The sequence below is a fragment of the Amphiprion ocellaris genome, chromosome 16 (assembly GCF_022539595.1).
Source record: "Amphiprion ocellaris isolate individual 3 ecotype Okinawa chromosome 16, ASM2253959v1, whole genome shotgun sequence".
NCBI classification, from domain to species: domain Eukaryota; kingdom Metazoa; phylum Chordata; class Actinopteri; family Pomacentridae; genus Amphiprion; species Amphiprion ocellaris.
The window spans coordinates 31,310,047-31,322,873 of record NC_072781.1 but is presented as its reverse complement, the minus strand read 5'-3'; the positions used below and the strand labels follow the sequence as shown (position 1 = coordinate 31,322,873).

General features: G+C 39.3%; 1 protein-coding gene across 3 annotated transcripts in view; it reads left to right on the top strand.

The window, feature by feature from the left end:
- The window catches only part of kif20ba (kinesin family member 20Ba), a 72,397-nt gene that overhangs the window by 40,092 nt on the left and 19,478 nt on the right, over positions 1-12,827 (top strand). For 2 of the 3 annotated variants that reach the window (XM_035946615.2, XM_035946614.2), the window contains exon 32: positions 10,639-10,677. The exons of the other annotated variant lie outside the window; for it this stretch is intronic. In XM_035946615.2, coding sequence (XP_035802508.2) covers positions 10,639-10,677 — 39 coding nt within the window. The remainder of the gene's footprint in view (positions 1-10,638; positions 10,678-12,827) is intronic. 3 annotated transcript variants of the gene reach the window in all.

The following is a 12,827-nucleotide window of genomic DNA, read 5'->3' as shown; positions in this document are numbered from 1 at the left end:
TTTTGTGCATGGCAAAGCAGAATAACAAAACGATGACATAAAGATAATATCTAAAGGACAAACAAAGGAGACCGCATTTTGCTTGATAGTCGTGGTTGAGATTAACTTTGACGAGTGAAGCGGCTTTGAAGTGGCGACTCGAGAAACGCTACAATCCAGGGTGGCTCATTTCGCGTGGCGTAAAGGCCCAGTTTTGCAAGTGGTTAGACTGCCAACAAGTTTCTGTCTCGCAGATTTAGTTCTTTTGTGATTATGGCGACACAAGAAGTGCTCGAAACACTCGAGCATCTTTGATTGCAGTGACATTTCTCTGGCGCAGCAGCTGGTTTCTCATGTTATCCAAAAATCAAAAAACAAAACATAGTGTGGCGCTGATTTTTGTCGGCACTCGAGCAGCTTTTAACTTCCAACTGATCCGTTATTCATTACTGCATTGTGCTTTTTATACATTATCGCTTAGATTAATGCAGCTGTACCCCCTCACTCAAAAACACAAGGACTGATGAACTGCGAAAGCACTATCCTCAATAAAAATAAGATGTTAGATGACCATAATACAATATTAGAAAATATAACCATATTGCCTGAATGCATGGTAGAGAGCGGGGGTTTCAAACTTCAGTTCAGGTTCCACATTCAGCCCAAGTTGATGTCAGTTGGGCCGGACCAGTAAAATCACAGCATAATAACCTATAAATAACTACATCTCCAAATTTTTCCTTTGTTTTAGTGCATAAAAGTACATTCTGAAAATGTTCACATTTAAAGAATTATTTTTTTTACAAAACATTAAGAACAATCTGAAATTTCTGAAGAAAAGTTTAATTTCAACAACGTTCAGCCTCAGTTTATCATTTACACATTACAACTTCCAGATCACAGAGTGTCTACAAATGCACAAAACATTTAGTCACAGCTATCTGGAATTGAAGGATCTAGTATTTGACTTTATGATCAAAACGACAAAAGTCAGACAAAAAACAACAAAAACAAGACAAAATATTACAAAATGAGACGCAAAATGACAAAAGAAGAATGAGCAATCTAGTGTATTGATTTATGATCAAAACAATTTGTCATGGTCTACAAATTATTTTAAATTTATAGTTTTACTAATTTACAGTTTGCAGTTACTGTCCTCTGTGTAATTTTTACACTTTAGAGAGTGTTCTAGCAGGGCAAATCGGACCCTCTGATGGACCGGTTTTGGCCCACGGGTCGCATGTTTGACCCCTGCTGTGGACTATGACTTTTTTTTCCCTGTATACTGTCATTTCCAACTTGAATAACTCACTGTACTGTATTAGATAGATTGGATAGGGTAAGATTTAACTTGACTATTAGGGGATTTTGTAAACAAGGTGCAGGCTAGGTTTTGGTTATATGTTAACTTTTTCCAAATGATCACTGACAGTCCAACAACTGGCGATTACCAATATGTCCACAAAAGTGTCTGACACTTTAAAAACCAGTCTCAAGTTCTCAGATCAGTGTTTATCATACGGAGATTTATTTATGTCAGCGGTGACCGCCACGCATTCATTTTCAATCTTTTTACTACGAAAATTGAGTTAAATATTGTTTCATTTTAGAGCTGCTCCCCACTCTTTTCTCACTCTATCTCCTCATTTTTTCCCCCTCGCACACTGAAATAGGGCTCGTCTGTGATCAGTCCCACTTTTCTGTGCTCATCTGAACCAAAACATGTGCAGAGTGGAGTGATAGTCGTCGGCTTTTCCCTGCAGAACAGAATCAATTCCGGGTTCACAGATGGTTAGTCCCATGAACAGCTCTGTGCAATTATGTCCACACCTGACGCATTCCAGTTGACTCTGATAAATTAGTCTGTCTCTTCTTAACACAGCACTGTCAATCCTGTAAACCCACTTCTTTAAATTCAGTTTTTTTCAAGGCTTGTAAGGAATATAGTGGTAACTTTTCCAGATCCGCGACTCCTAGCTGTGTTTTTTTTTTTTTTTTTTTTGTGAACAAAAAGTTAAGACACCTACACATTTTGTAACTTGTTGCTTCTTTTGACAGCTTTGGATTCAGATGAAGATTAGGGAAGAGAAGGCGGACAGTTATGGGGTACATAATGGTACATTTCATTAATAACCTGGCAGCACTGGTTTGCACATTGAAGTGTACAAATAGCAATAGATGAGCGTTTTGATCACAGCAGTCAGCTTAAGTCTGCCTTAGTATTTTTGTGATGGAAAGTAACCAAAACTGTAATTACCAACTTTATGTAAATGTGCTCGAGGCTAGATTTCCCAGATGCATCTTGACACCGTAGTCGTTTTCGTTCCATGGAAAGCGAACCTTGCTGAATAAAAGATGAAGAGCATTTTGGGATGGCACTGAGAGGAAAGCTATTTATGAACTGAATGAATCAGCTTTTTGATGCATCAACTTTAAAACGTGTTGCTCGCCTAAACTCCCTTTCCTTGCATTCATTAAACTCCTAAAATCCAGTTTCTGCATCAAAATTACACATTTAGAGGTTTCTTCCATGAAAGAAGTACCTTTTTCTTTAAAACGCTTAGATGCAACTCCCTTCTTTGCCCTGCTTAGGTCTACTATCCCCTTCTTGCGGCAGTTCGAGCACACCAGCTCACCTGTGACTCTGCTCAGACATTGTAAAACTACCTTACGCAATGGCAAATTTTACCATTTTGGTAATTTGGCCATACGTGTTCGAACCAGAAATGATGTAGAAAGCACCATACTGGAACTTGTCAGGATTGGTTATTTAAGTTTGTTGCATATTAAACCTTGGAAGTCGGAATTTGTATTTTTGAAGTTGACTGCTGATTTCACTTAGACTACTATTCAAAAGTTTAGGATCAGTTAGAAATGTCCTTATTTTTGAAAGAGAAGTATTTGCTTTCAATTAATATAACATTAAATCAATCAGAAATCCAGTGTAGACATTGGTAATGTGGTAAATGACTATTCTATCTGGAAACAGCTGATTTTTAATGGAATATCTCCATAGAGGTACAGAGGAACATTTCCAGCAACCATCACTCCTGTGTTCTAATGCTGCATTGTGTTAGCTAATGGTGTTGAAAGGCTAATTGATGGTTAGAAAAGCCTTGTGCAGTTATGTTAGCACATGAATAAAAGTGTGAGTTTTCATGGAAAACATGAAATTGTCTGGGTGACCCCAAACTTTTCAACGTTAGTGTAGGTCTTCTGGCATTCCACTAAACATCACGTTTGCATGGTAAACAAGGTTAAAAACACTTGACAGTTTGGAAAATGGAGGCAAAATGAAAGACATCTTCACATAAATAGGACATAGTATCATTCTCTATACTAGTGCCAAGACAATCCCAAAATTTCCATTGCTAATGGCATGGTTTACAGCAACATTCTTATGACTTGCTGTCAAAAATCAAATGCATGCTGTTCTTCCTGAAGGAAACCCTTGAGGGTGGTGTGAAATTCTGGCTATCAGACACATTTCTTTTCTGATAGACATTGAAAGTGTTGCACTGGTTGCACCCTCCTGCTACTCATCCACACAGTGGGCTGATCATGGTGTGAATTGAGTGTTAGTGGCAAAAAAAACTGATACCAGACACCTCCTGTCAAATGTGATATTTTGTGTAAACATAGTCTAAGATTGGCTAAACTAGGATTCAAATCTTTCAATTCGATTAAGGAATGTGCTCCAACATAACCTGGCAATCTGTGCCTTGGTACGAAGGAAGCATTGAGGTCAGTACTGAGTCAATATGTGCCTTAAGTTGTTAAGAATGATCATGTGCAGTTCAGTTTTGATTATCCCTTTTTTAAATATAGGATGAGTTGTTTTACCATGGAGCAAAATAGAAATGCTGTAGAGGAAAAGACTGATTCTACCGTGCAATGCAATGAGGAATACTATCACTTCTACCGAATGAAAATAGAAAAAAAAGTACAGCAATGAAGAGTTTTGTGAGTTTGCCATAAGTGGCTCTGATTTTGCTGTTTCCCAGAATTTTGACAGCTCATCAAGAGACTCGGCGCGCCAAGAAGAACACTCGCTCACTACAAGAACAATAAGTCTGTGCATTTTGCCTCATCAGTGTTTTAAAACAGTAGATGGGAAGAACCGTGTGAAAACATGTTAGCGATGTGCCTGTGTGCTCTGACAGAAACTCATTAACTAAAGCATATTAGGCCATTTTCATGTAACTGGTCCTCCCCCATTCTAACCAGGCCCTTTTGACTCACTCTCTGCTCTGCTGGTATGACGACAGTTTCTCCTTTGATACCAGCAGTGGGAGTATTTATACAAGGGTGAAGGCTGCGCGATGAAACCCAAAGTAATTCCACTAATGACTGCCATTGTGCTGACAGCGCTGGGTTCAAGAGAGAGAACTGGAACAAAAACAGAGGGGAGGGAGTTGTAATGAAGAAGCAGACAGAAAGATGTACGTGTCGGGGAGAGGTCCTACAGCGCATCTGATGTGACGTTACATCAGATTTTATTCCAAGGATCTGGGACGCTTCAGTCAACATTTATGAACGTGAACACTTCCCTTTTAAAAATGCAGTAAAAAAAAAAGGAAGACTCACAGTGAGACGGGAGACGCAGACAAATTCTCCGTGGGTATAAAGATATATTTTCTTGTTCATAACAGCGAGACAATTACATGCAACTCCACAGCAGGTAAAAAGGGTCTCCAAACAAGAGAACCTAAGAAAATCCTCAGATTTGTATTGCCATTCACTGCAGTCATTCTGGCATCACAGAGGGGTTTTTTTTGGGGGGGGGGCTTTTTTGTACACTTTGTTCTCTGACCAATACCTCTGTTTGTGCTGATGCAGTGACCCAGTTTCCACTCGAAAAGCGATGAAGTCGGCTTCATCTGAACATATGAGAAAAATGATACAGGAGGTTTGACGTGTCAAGAGCCTGAGGCTGACGAGAGTATCAACACATCAGTGACCCTGTCAGCTTTCAAAAACGGGCTGTTTTGTACAGAAAAACCGACAAAAAGGCATAGACTAAGATGTAGAGAAAACATCCAGGAGAGGCGAGTTTTACAAAAAAGAGAAGTGGACCTATATAAATTGAAGGGAGGAAAAGAGTGCAGAGGGAGGTGGTAGCAGCACACAAAGAATAAATTGAGAGAGATTGGTTGAGGGTTAGTGGGGGAGGAAATGCCAGCCAGCAAGGAAGAAAGTGAAACGAAACGAGACAGACAGGAAGGACAGACGAAGAAAGACAGCGAAGGGAATACAACAGCTGAGTGGAGAGGAGGGTAGGAGGAAAAGAGGAGAAAGCAGAGCAGAAAGAGGAGAATGGGAAGATAAAAGTAGCAAGCAGAGGTCGGGGGTGGGATGGTGGTTTGGTGGAGGGAAGTTCAATATCAAGATGAAAGAGGAAGGATTTTGGGATAGGAACAGACTAAAATGCAATAGAGGAGGGTAGAAAGAGCCTGCCATGTCGGTGACAGTTGCTGCTTAGAGCGGAGTGGAACTTTGCAGCCTATATTTAATGTACACATCCATTAATGCGACGTCTCCCTTCATGTTTCTGCTTCATTACACGTCTCCTGAAATTATATATACTTATTGTACCGCTGGAAAACCCAAGATAATATAGTGTGTAATTATTTACTCTCTGATACGTGGTGCAGTGTGTTTAAGTTGACTTACCATGAAGAGAATTACACAGGATGTATTAATTAACTCGTATTTGCCCAGAACAAAACAAAAGAACGAGTTGGACACTAGTCATTAAAGAAAGAGGGGCTTATAGCTGCAAAATTGTTAGATTTTTTTCTTTTCTGGAGCTGGTGGAGACCAAACCAGAGTGTAAAGAGGGAGAATGTTGGACTAAGATTAATCATACGGACACAAATATTACTTCAATTAATAAAAATAAGTTGTCAGATGTTAGTAATTTAGCAAACACAACTGGAGAGCACAATTGTCAAGTCTTTCTGCCTTTTAGTGGTTGTAAAAATAAAAAAAAAAAAAAGCTCGGTCCCACAAACCATTCTTCAGCACTAAAGCAGCACCTCAGTATCATTCTGATGTAGGGGAAGAAAACCATTGGCTGTTTTTATTTCTTCAGACCAGCTGTCTCGGGCAGAGCTCTGAGTGTGTGCCCTGAAAAAAGTAACGGCGGGATTGTTTGTGCACAACATTTGCACGCAGGGAGGCGAGCAATGTCATTCAAGTGGCTGATTCAAAGGCAAAACCTAGCAGGGCTGACGTACTGCACGATCCAACTCCTCTGCAAAACTTGTGTTTTTCAGTGTGGCATGTTTCTAGCTTAAAGGTTGTCGTGGTTGTTTTCTTATACCTGGAATTTACGTCCAGTAAATCACACTAAAAGTAGCTCAGTTCAGCCCTAATATTCACAGATACCTCAACCTTACTTCTAATTTTGTGTCGTCGTTGGAAGACTTGAGAGCTACATTTTTATTTAGTTTAAAACTAGAATTTTGTACAGTATTTGTTGCTTGCTTGCTAATTGTTTAAAGCTACTTACAGCCATTGTTGGTTGGATTTGAAGCCTCAAGACTGAATCCCAGCACTTTCCATTAAACATTAAAAAGTGCATAATTTTATTTGAATTCATCCAGCAGGTACTGCATGTTAATTGCTTTAAGCTACTTAGAGCCAGCGTCACTTGTATTTGTTTATTGCTTTAAGCTGCCCTCAGCAAATGTTGCTGTAGGGTAAGAGACCGGGCAGTTTGTTCGCCAGAGGGTGTTTTAGGCTTTGTGTGTTGGCCTGTGGCACATCAGTCCTTCACTCAGTCTGTCTCTCTGCGGGTTTGTCTGCCAGCAGGATCTTGGCCTATCCTTGATCCAGCTGAGAGTCAGCAGGAGCACCAGCAGAGTGCAGGTTCGCCGCTGATTAATGGGATGACACTTAATAGAGCCTCACAGAGGTCAGGGAGTGAGTGAGTCAGAGAACAAACAGACAGACAGACTGTGAGCGCCGCAGAGCTTTAAGCTCAAATTGCAGATGTGCTTTTTTTTTTTGTTTTAGGCCACTCAATTGAAAATAAGCCATCTATCTTGCTTAGTTTTGCTGTTTAGGGATTTAACACAACTGTAGAAGAAAAGGTGAATGATTGAGGAGAAAATATTGTATTAAATGTAGGGATCAACTGATATATTTGACTTTTTAGGGCCGAGACAGATGGCGATTATTAGTATTGGAAAGGCTGATAACAGATATTTGGAACCAATATGCATTACATGTGATAGCATGACCGGATGACTGAGAATCTACACAGACATGTAGATGAAGAACAACTGATCCAGCTACATCGTTCTTCTTCTCTATTTTCTTAATCTTGCACAGTTCTATCTCTTTTATTACCCATTAAGGTCCATATCTTTAATCATTGTTAATTATTGTTTTCCAGACTCTGTTTCAGGTTAATCCTGGGTTAAAAAGTACATTTGTGACTCTGCTCTTGATACCAAATACAATATGCCCAACATTGTATTTTGACAGACTGGATTGTAAGGACACGAGATAATAACATCAGCCTTTGTGCATGTTGTGTGTGGAGCATTGCTACAACAGATAGAGCTGAAGCAATTCACCAACAGTGACAGTGAAATTTCATGATCTGGGCATTTTAGTGACAAGGTGACCTTTAATTCTGTTCTGTTTGTCTTTGAGCTGCATAGATTGCGATGTTTCCTCTGTTCATTCCAAATGCTCCATGACACCGTTTGCATTCCGGTTTGTGATTGTCTAAGTTGTCGCTGATCATCCAACACAAAATACGTCCCTACATAACTCAGTTTGTTGCTTTTTAACAACACAGCAGACTTGTTGCTGCAGTTGCACTTGATGCTGGCATTCCTCATATTTTTATTGGCCAGTATCTACAGCATCTATAGTACACTCTGTAATTTCTGTACCATAACCAAACAAGTACTGTCATGTTTTGGCGTCGGCTTGGTACTGCAGTGTCGGTTCTTGTTACATTTGTAGAATAAACTGTGGAAACATGTCATGTGCAGGATATTAAAGGATTGGTTCACCCGAATAAGAGCGAAAAACTGATTTTATACCTCACCCTAGTAAAGCAGTGGAAACAGGCTTATGTCTTGAGTTTCCAAATGGAAGAGCTGCTTTGTGTCACGATGTGCTTTTAATATTCTTTAGATGACAGCTGGGTTCCATTAGGCATTAACATTAACACTATGTGGACACACAGAATAAGCCATTGTTTTTTTTTATTCTAAAAAGAAATCCTTTTCTCTTTTATTTCTGGGTAGTCTCTCAGGTTGTAGATGGTGATGGTGTACAGTATCATAATGTAAAATTACAAACCAAAATGGAGAAATACTTGGTAACCAGCTAGTGAACTTAAATGCAGCACCTTATCGGTCCAAACACTCCTTTCAGTACTAATGGAGCATAACTGAAAACATCTTGTGGTCTTAAAAGTTGCAGAGCTAAATGCTCCCAGAGCCACTAGAGCTCTTCAACAGTGTTTCTGCTGCTGCCACTTTGATCATGTGTTTACTTTGACTTGTAAATAGGCATGTTTTTCTGCTTCCTCACAGAAAGCAGTGCGATGTGCATGTAGATCTGCAGGCAAATGCACATACATTCACACAGAATGACACACAAGGATGTAAACACATACTTTAGGGTCTCGCATATTAATTTGCTCCATCTGACTTCAAAATTTAGCCTCTGTGAACAACACAGTATCTATAATACAAGTCGGGTGTGTCTCCAAACACTCATGAAAGAGCCGATTGGTTTTGAGCATAAAACATGAATGCTGCAGGGAGCGAGGGACACTTTGAGTCCAATGGGTCTTAATGAAAAGACTGCATGTTGGCACTTTCTAACAAATCCCATCAGGAGCCTGAACTATATCAAAATTTAATGCTTCCTTTTAAAATGACATGAAACATTAAAACATGTCATTGCTTCCATATCTGATGATAAAACTGGCAACATGCAAGTTGTGAAGTATATATATTTTTGTGTACGTCGTCTCTTTTGGTGCTGCACAAAGAGTACCGTGAAGTAATTAACATACTATGAAGCAGGCATCCATTACACGTGGGAAACTCATGGACTCCTAAACATGTTTACTAAACACAAGATAGTTTGTAAAAACATATTGAAAGAAGAAAAACACTCAGAGAGCGCAGTACTCCGCCAAGGGAGCTCAGTCGTTCTATCATTTCCGACGGCTGAAATCTTGAAAAAATTCACAGCACCATAGAATGTGGCCATTTAATATAGATGTACCCACAAACAAAATGACCTTGCGCTGAACACAGGTGTGTGTTATGCATGTGTACATTATGTACGGATACCGAATTGCGTGACCTAAATATGTAGCAGGCGGCAGGAATTGATGGGACTCAGAAACACCCCCACAATTTAATCAATTGCTCCTTGTATCATTTCCCATGGGTAAGTCCCGATAAGTCCATAGCAGTGGATTTATAGTAGGATCGCAATCATGTGATCGTCAGCAGGCAGCTGATGTAGTGTTCACTTGTTGTCATGGTTACAATGCCGCTATCTGGCAATGATACAGACATCTTAAACATATCTGTGGATCCAGACTATAAGTTGCATCACTGCCAAAATTGAATCACTTGGTCCTTGTGTCATTTCTGACCTTCTCTGAAATTTTCATCCAAATCCGTTAGTCCGTTTTTGAGTAATGTTGCTAACAGACAGACGTACGCCGATTGTCACACAACTCCTCTGTTCTTTGGCGGAGTAATAATAGTTTAAACTTTTGGAAACATCTCTCTTTCTTGCCAGTTGTTGATCGATGCTACTTTCATGTCTAAGAAGGGTGCAACTCAAAGCTCACTTATTAACGTGTTGCCTATTTAGTCCATGTAAACACCAAGTTCAAAAACAACAATATAGCTTTCTGGGAGGTTATGATTTTGCAGGACTATATAGTGAACAGGAGCATTGACTTTTGGGTAACTGGTTGGCATGGTAACGGCATCATGACGACAAAATTTCAGGTTTCTTGTCTCCTATGAGCTTGTAGCATTCTTAGCATCAGGTGTATGCAGCTCATTTGGGCTGTGATTTTCTGAAACTACGACTGCAGCAGCACAGTGTGATAAAGGATATTATCAAGAAATGAACTTGCTTTTTTCTTGTTGGTCGGTAGAATATAATCACAGTGTACAGTTAATACCATTATTGACAAAGCAACGGCGTACGGAATGCAAGAACTTGATTGCTAAAAGGCTTTGCAGGGAACCATTTATTTTGAAGAGAAAACATTATTTTTAGTTTTGTATTGAATCCTAAATAAACCAAATATATAATTTATGTTGTTGATTTTAGTCTTACCAATCAATAAATTATTACTTTCTGCAGCTAACGCACCCCAACATGCATTTTTCAAGAAAAATGAAACACACACTCAAGACTCCAGTCTGGCTTTTTCCACTATTTGCACTTGTGTTCTCCACCAACAGAAATTTTAACAGCACCCCTTAAAACTGACATTTAACACAACACATTCAAATGCGTTACTGTTTTTTTTGGTAATGAATAGCTGATTTACTGAAATGTCTCAAAATGAAGTGTTGTTGAACTGTGGACTTATCGTATGGAGCACTACAGGCTTGCTTTTTAACCGAGTTGTTTCTTTTTGTTAAGTCTCACATTTTCAGGAGGAGTAAACGCCGAACACTCAAGGTACCTTTTTTCTTTATGTCTTTTTCATTAAATAGCAGTGTCATTTTTTCATCCTTCCAAACTCATTAGAAGACAACTAAATGCTCCTCATCACAGTCATCTCATTTTTCATCATTATTCATCACGTTAGCTTAGTTTTTACCTTTGGGCCTAATAATGCAGCATTGCCAGACGTCTTACTCATTGTGAAGCATTTAGTGCAGCCGCTTCCACTATGGTGGTTGCAGTGGTGTAAATATTAAGTTTGTTTTGTAGAGGTGTGATTGTACACAGAGTTTGCAGGTTTGTTTGAGGCATTTTTTAAAAAAAATTTCTTGCTATAGCAATGAAAAGCAAACTAAAAAATTTTTTTTTAAGAAAAGTCTCTCTAAATGCCTATAATTCTCTAACAATTCAGGCACTTAAATGCTGCAAGAAACTAGATGTAAATAAATAGACATGACAGAGACTATAAACAAAATTTAACCATCAAACCAGCATAATTATAGTAATTTCAGATTTAAAAGCTGCACAGAGTAACACCATCTTTCTCCCTTTGTGTCAACACTAAGGACACTCCAAGTAGCTTGATAAAACTTTATTGAATTTGTTAGTGGACAGGAGTTAAATTCATACATTCAGTGCGAGATCCACACGGTAGCCGGTCAGTTGTTCTGTGCAGCAGAAGTGCATGAGGTGCAGATTATGGCTGCAAGAAGGCGAATAAAACATGTAGTGTCGGTTGTATTTATTTATTACAAGTGGTACAGTGAGCTTTCAGTGGTAACTTAAGCTGTTTGACAAACATCTGGTGCACTGTCAAAATGTTTCAAATGGAGCCCCAAAATGTTTGTTCCAGGAGCACAAGTATGTTGACATAAATATATACTACCAGTCAAAACTTTGGACACACCTTCTCATTTGATGCATTTTCTTTATTTTCATGACTATTTACATTGTAGATTCCCACTGAAGGCATCAAGGGTTAGCACTATGAATGAGCACATGGAGTTATGTAGTAAACAAAAAAGTGTGAAATAAGGCAAAACATGTTTTATATTTTAGATTGCACACTTGCACACTCTTGGCATTCTCTGGATGAGCTTCATGAGGTAGAACCTGAAATGGTTTTCCAACAGTCTTGAAGGAGTTCCAGAGATACTGAGCACTTGTTGGTCCTTCTGCCTTCATTCTGAGGTCCATCTCATCCCAAACCATCTGGATTGGGTTTAGGTCAGGTGACTGTGGAGGCCAGGTCATCTAGTCTAGTTCTTAAAGTAATGATGGATGATGGTCGTTTCTCTTTCCTTAGCTGATTGGTTCTTGGATTCTAACAGTTGTCAAATAGAGCTGTCAACTGTGGACCAACCTGACTTCTATACAACACAACTGATGGACCCAACCCCATTATGAAGACAAGAAATTCCACAAATGAACCTTGATGAGACACACCTGTGAAGTGAAAATCGTTTCAGGTGACTGCCTCATTAAGTTTTTTGAAAGAATGCCACAAGTGTGTAAAGCAGTAATCAAAGCAAAGGGTGGCTATTCTGAGGAATCCACAATATAAAGCACATTTAGAGTTATTTCACAATTGTTTGTTTGCTACATAATTCCATATGTCTTGCTTCATAGTTTCGATGCCTTCAGTGAGAATCTACAATGTAGAAAGTAGTAAGAAAAAACATTGAATGAGAAGGTGTGTCCAAACTTCTGACTGGTAGTGTATTATGACAGTAAATAGTTTGGATCACAATGCATAGCAAACTTTTTAACTTTCTACCTCACTGAACAGTTTGAGATTAAAACACACTCTGTCACACCTCTAGTGTTGAGTGACCAGAAGCCTGCTGACCTGTGTCCCGAACTTTCCTCAAGTATAGAAGCCAGTAAGGAGAAAACCATTTTCTCTTTCAAGCGGCACTGAGTTATTTTGTCCTTTAAACGGTGTTTGCACCTCCAGTTCCTTCACTGGCTCCTGGCCAACAGTAGATTCCGGATGAGTAACGGTGAGCGCATGATGCAGAAAACCGCTCGTGTTCATCCAACCTTCCCTCCACCAACAAGATTTTGAAAACAGATGGTGCAACAGTCTTGCTCTGCATCCTCAGCTTTACAGTTGGGAGAATGAGACTCCATTTACATGCACATAATGTGATTTTTAGCCAATA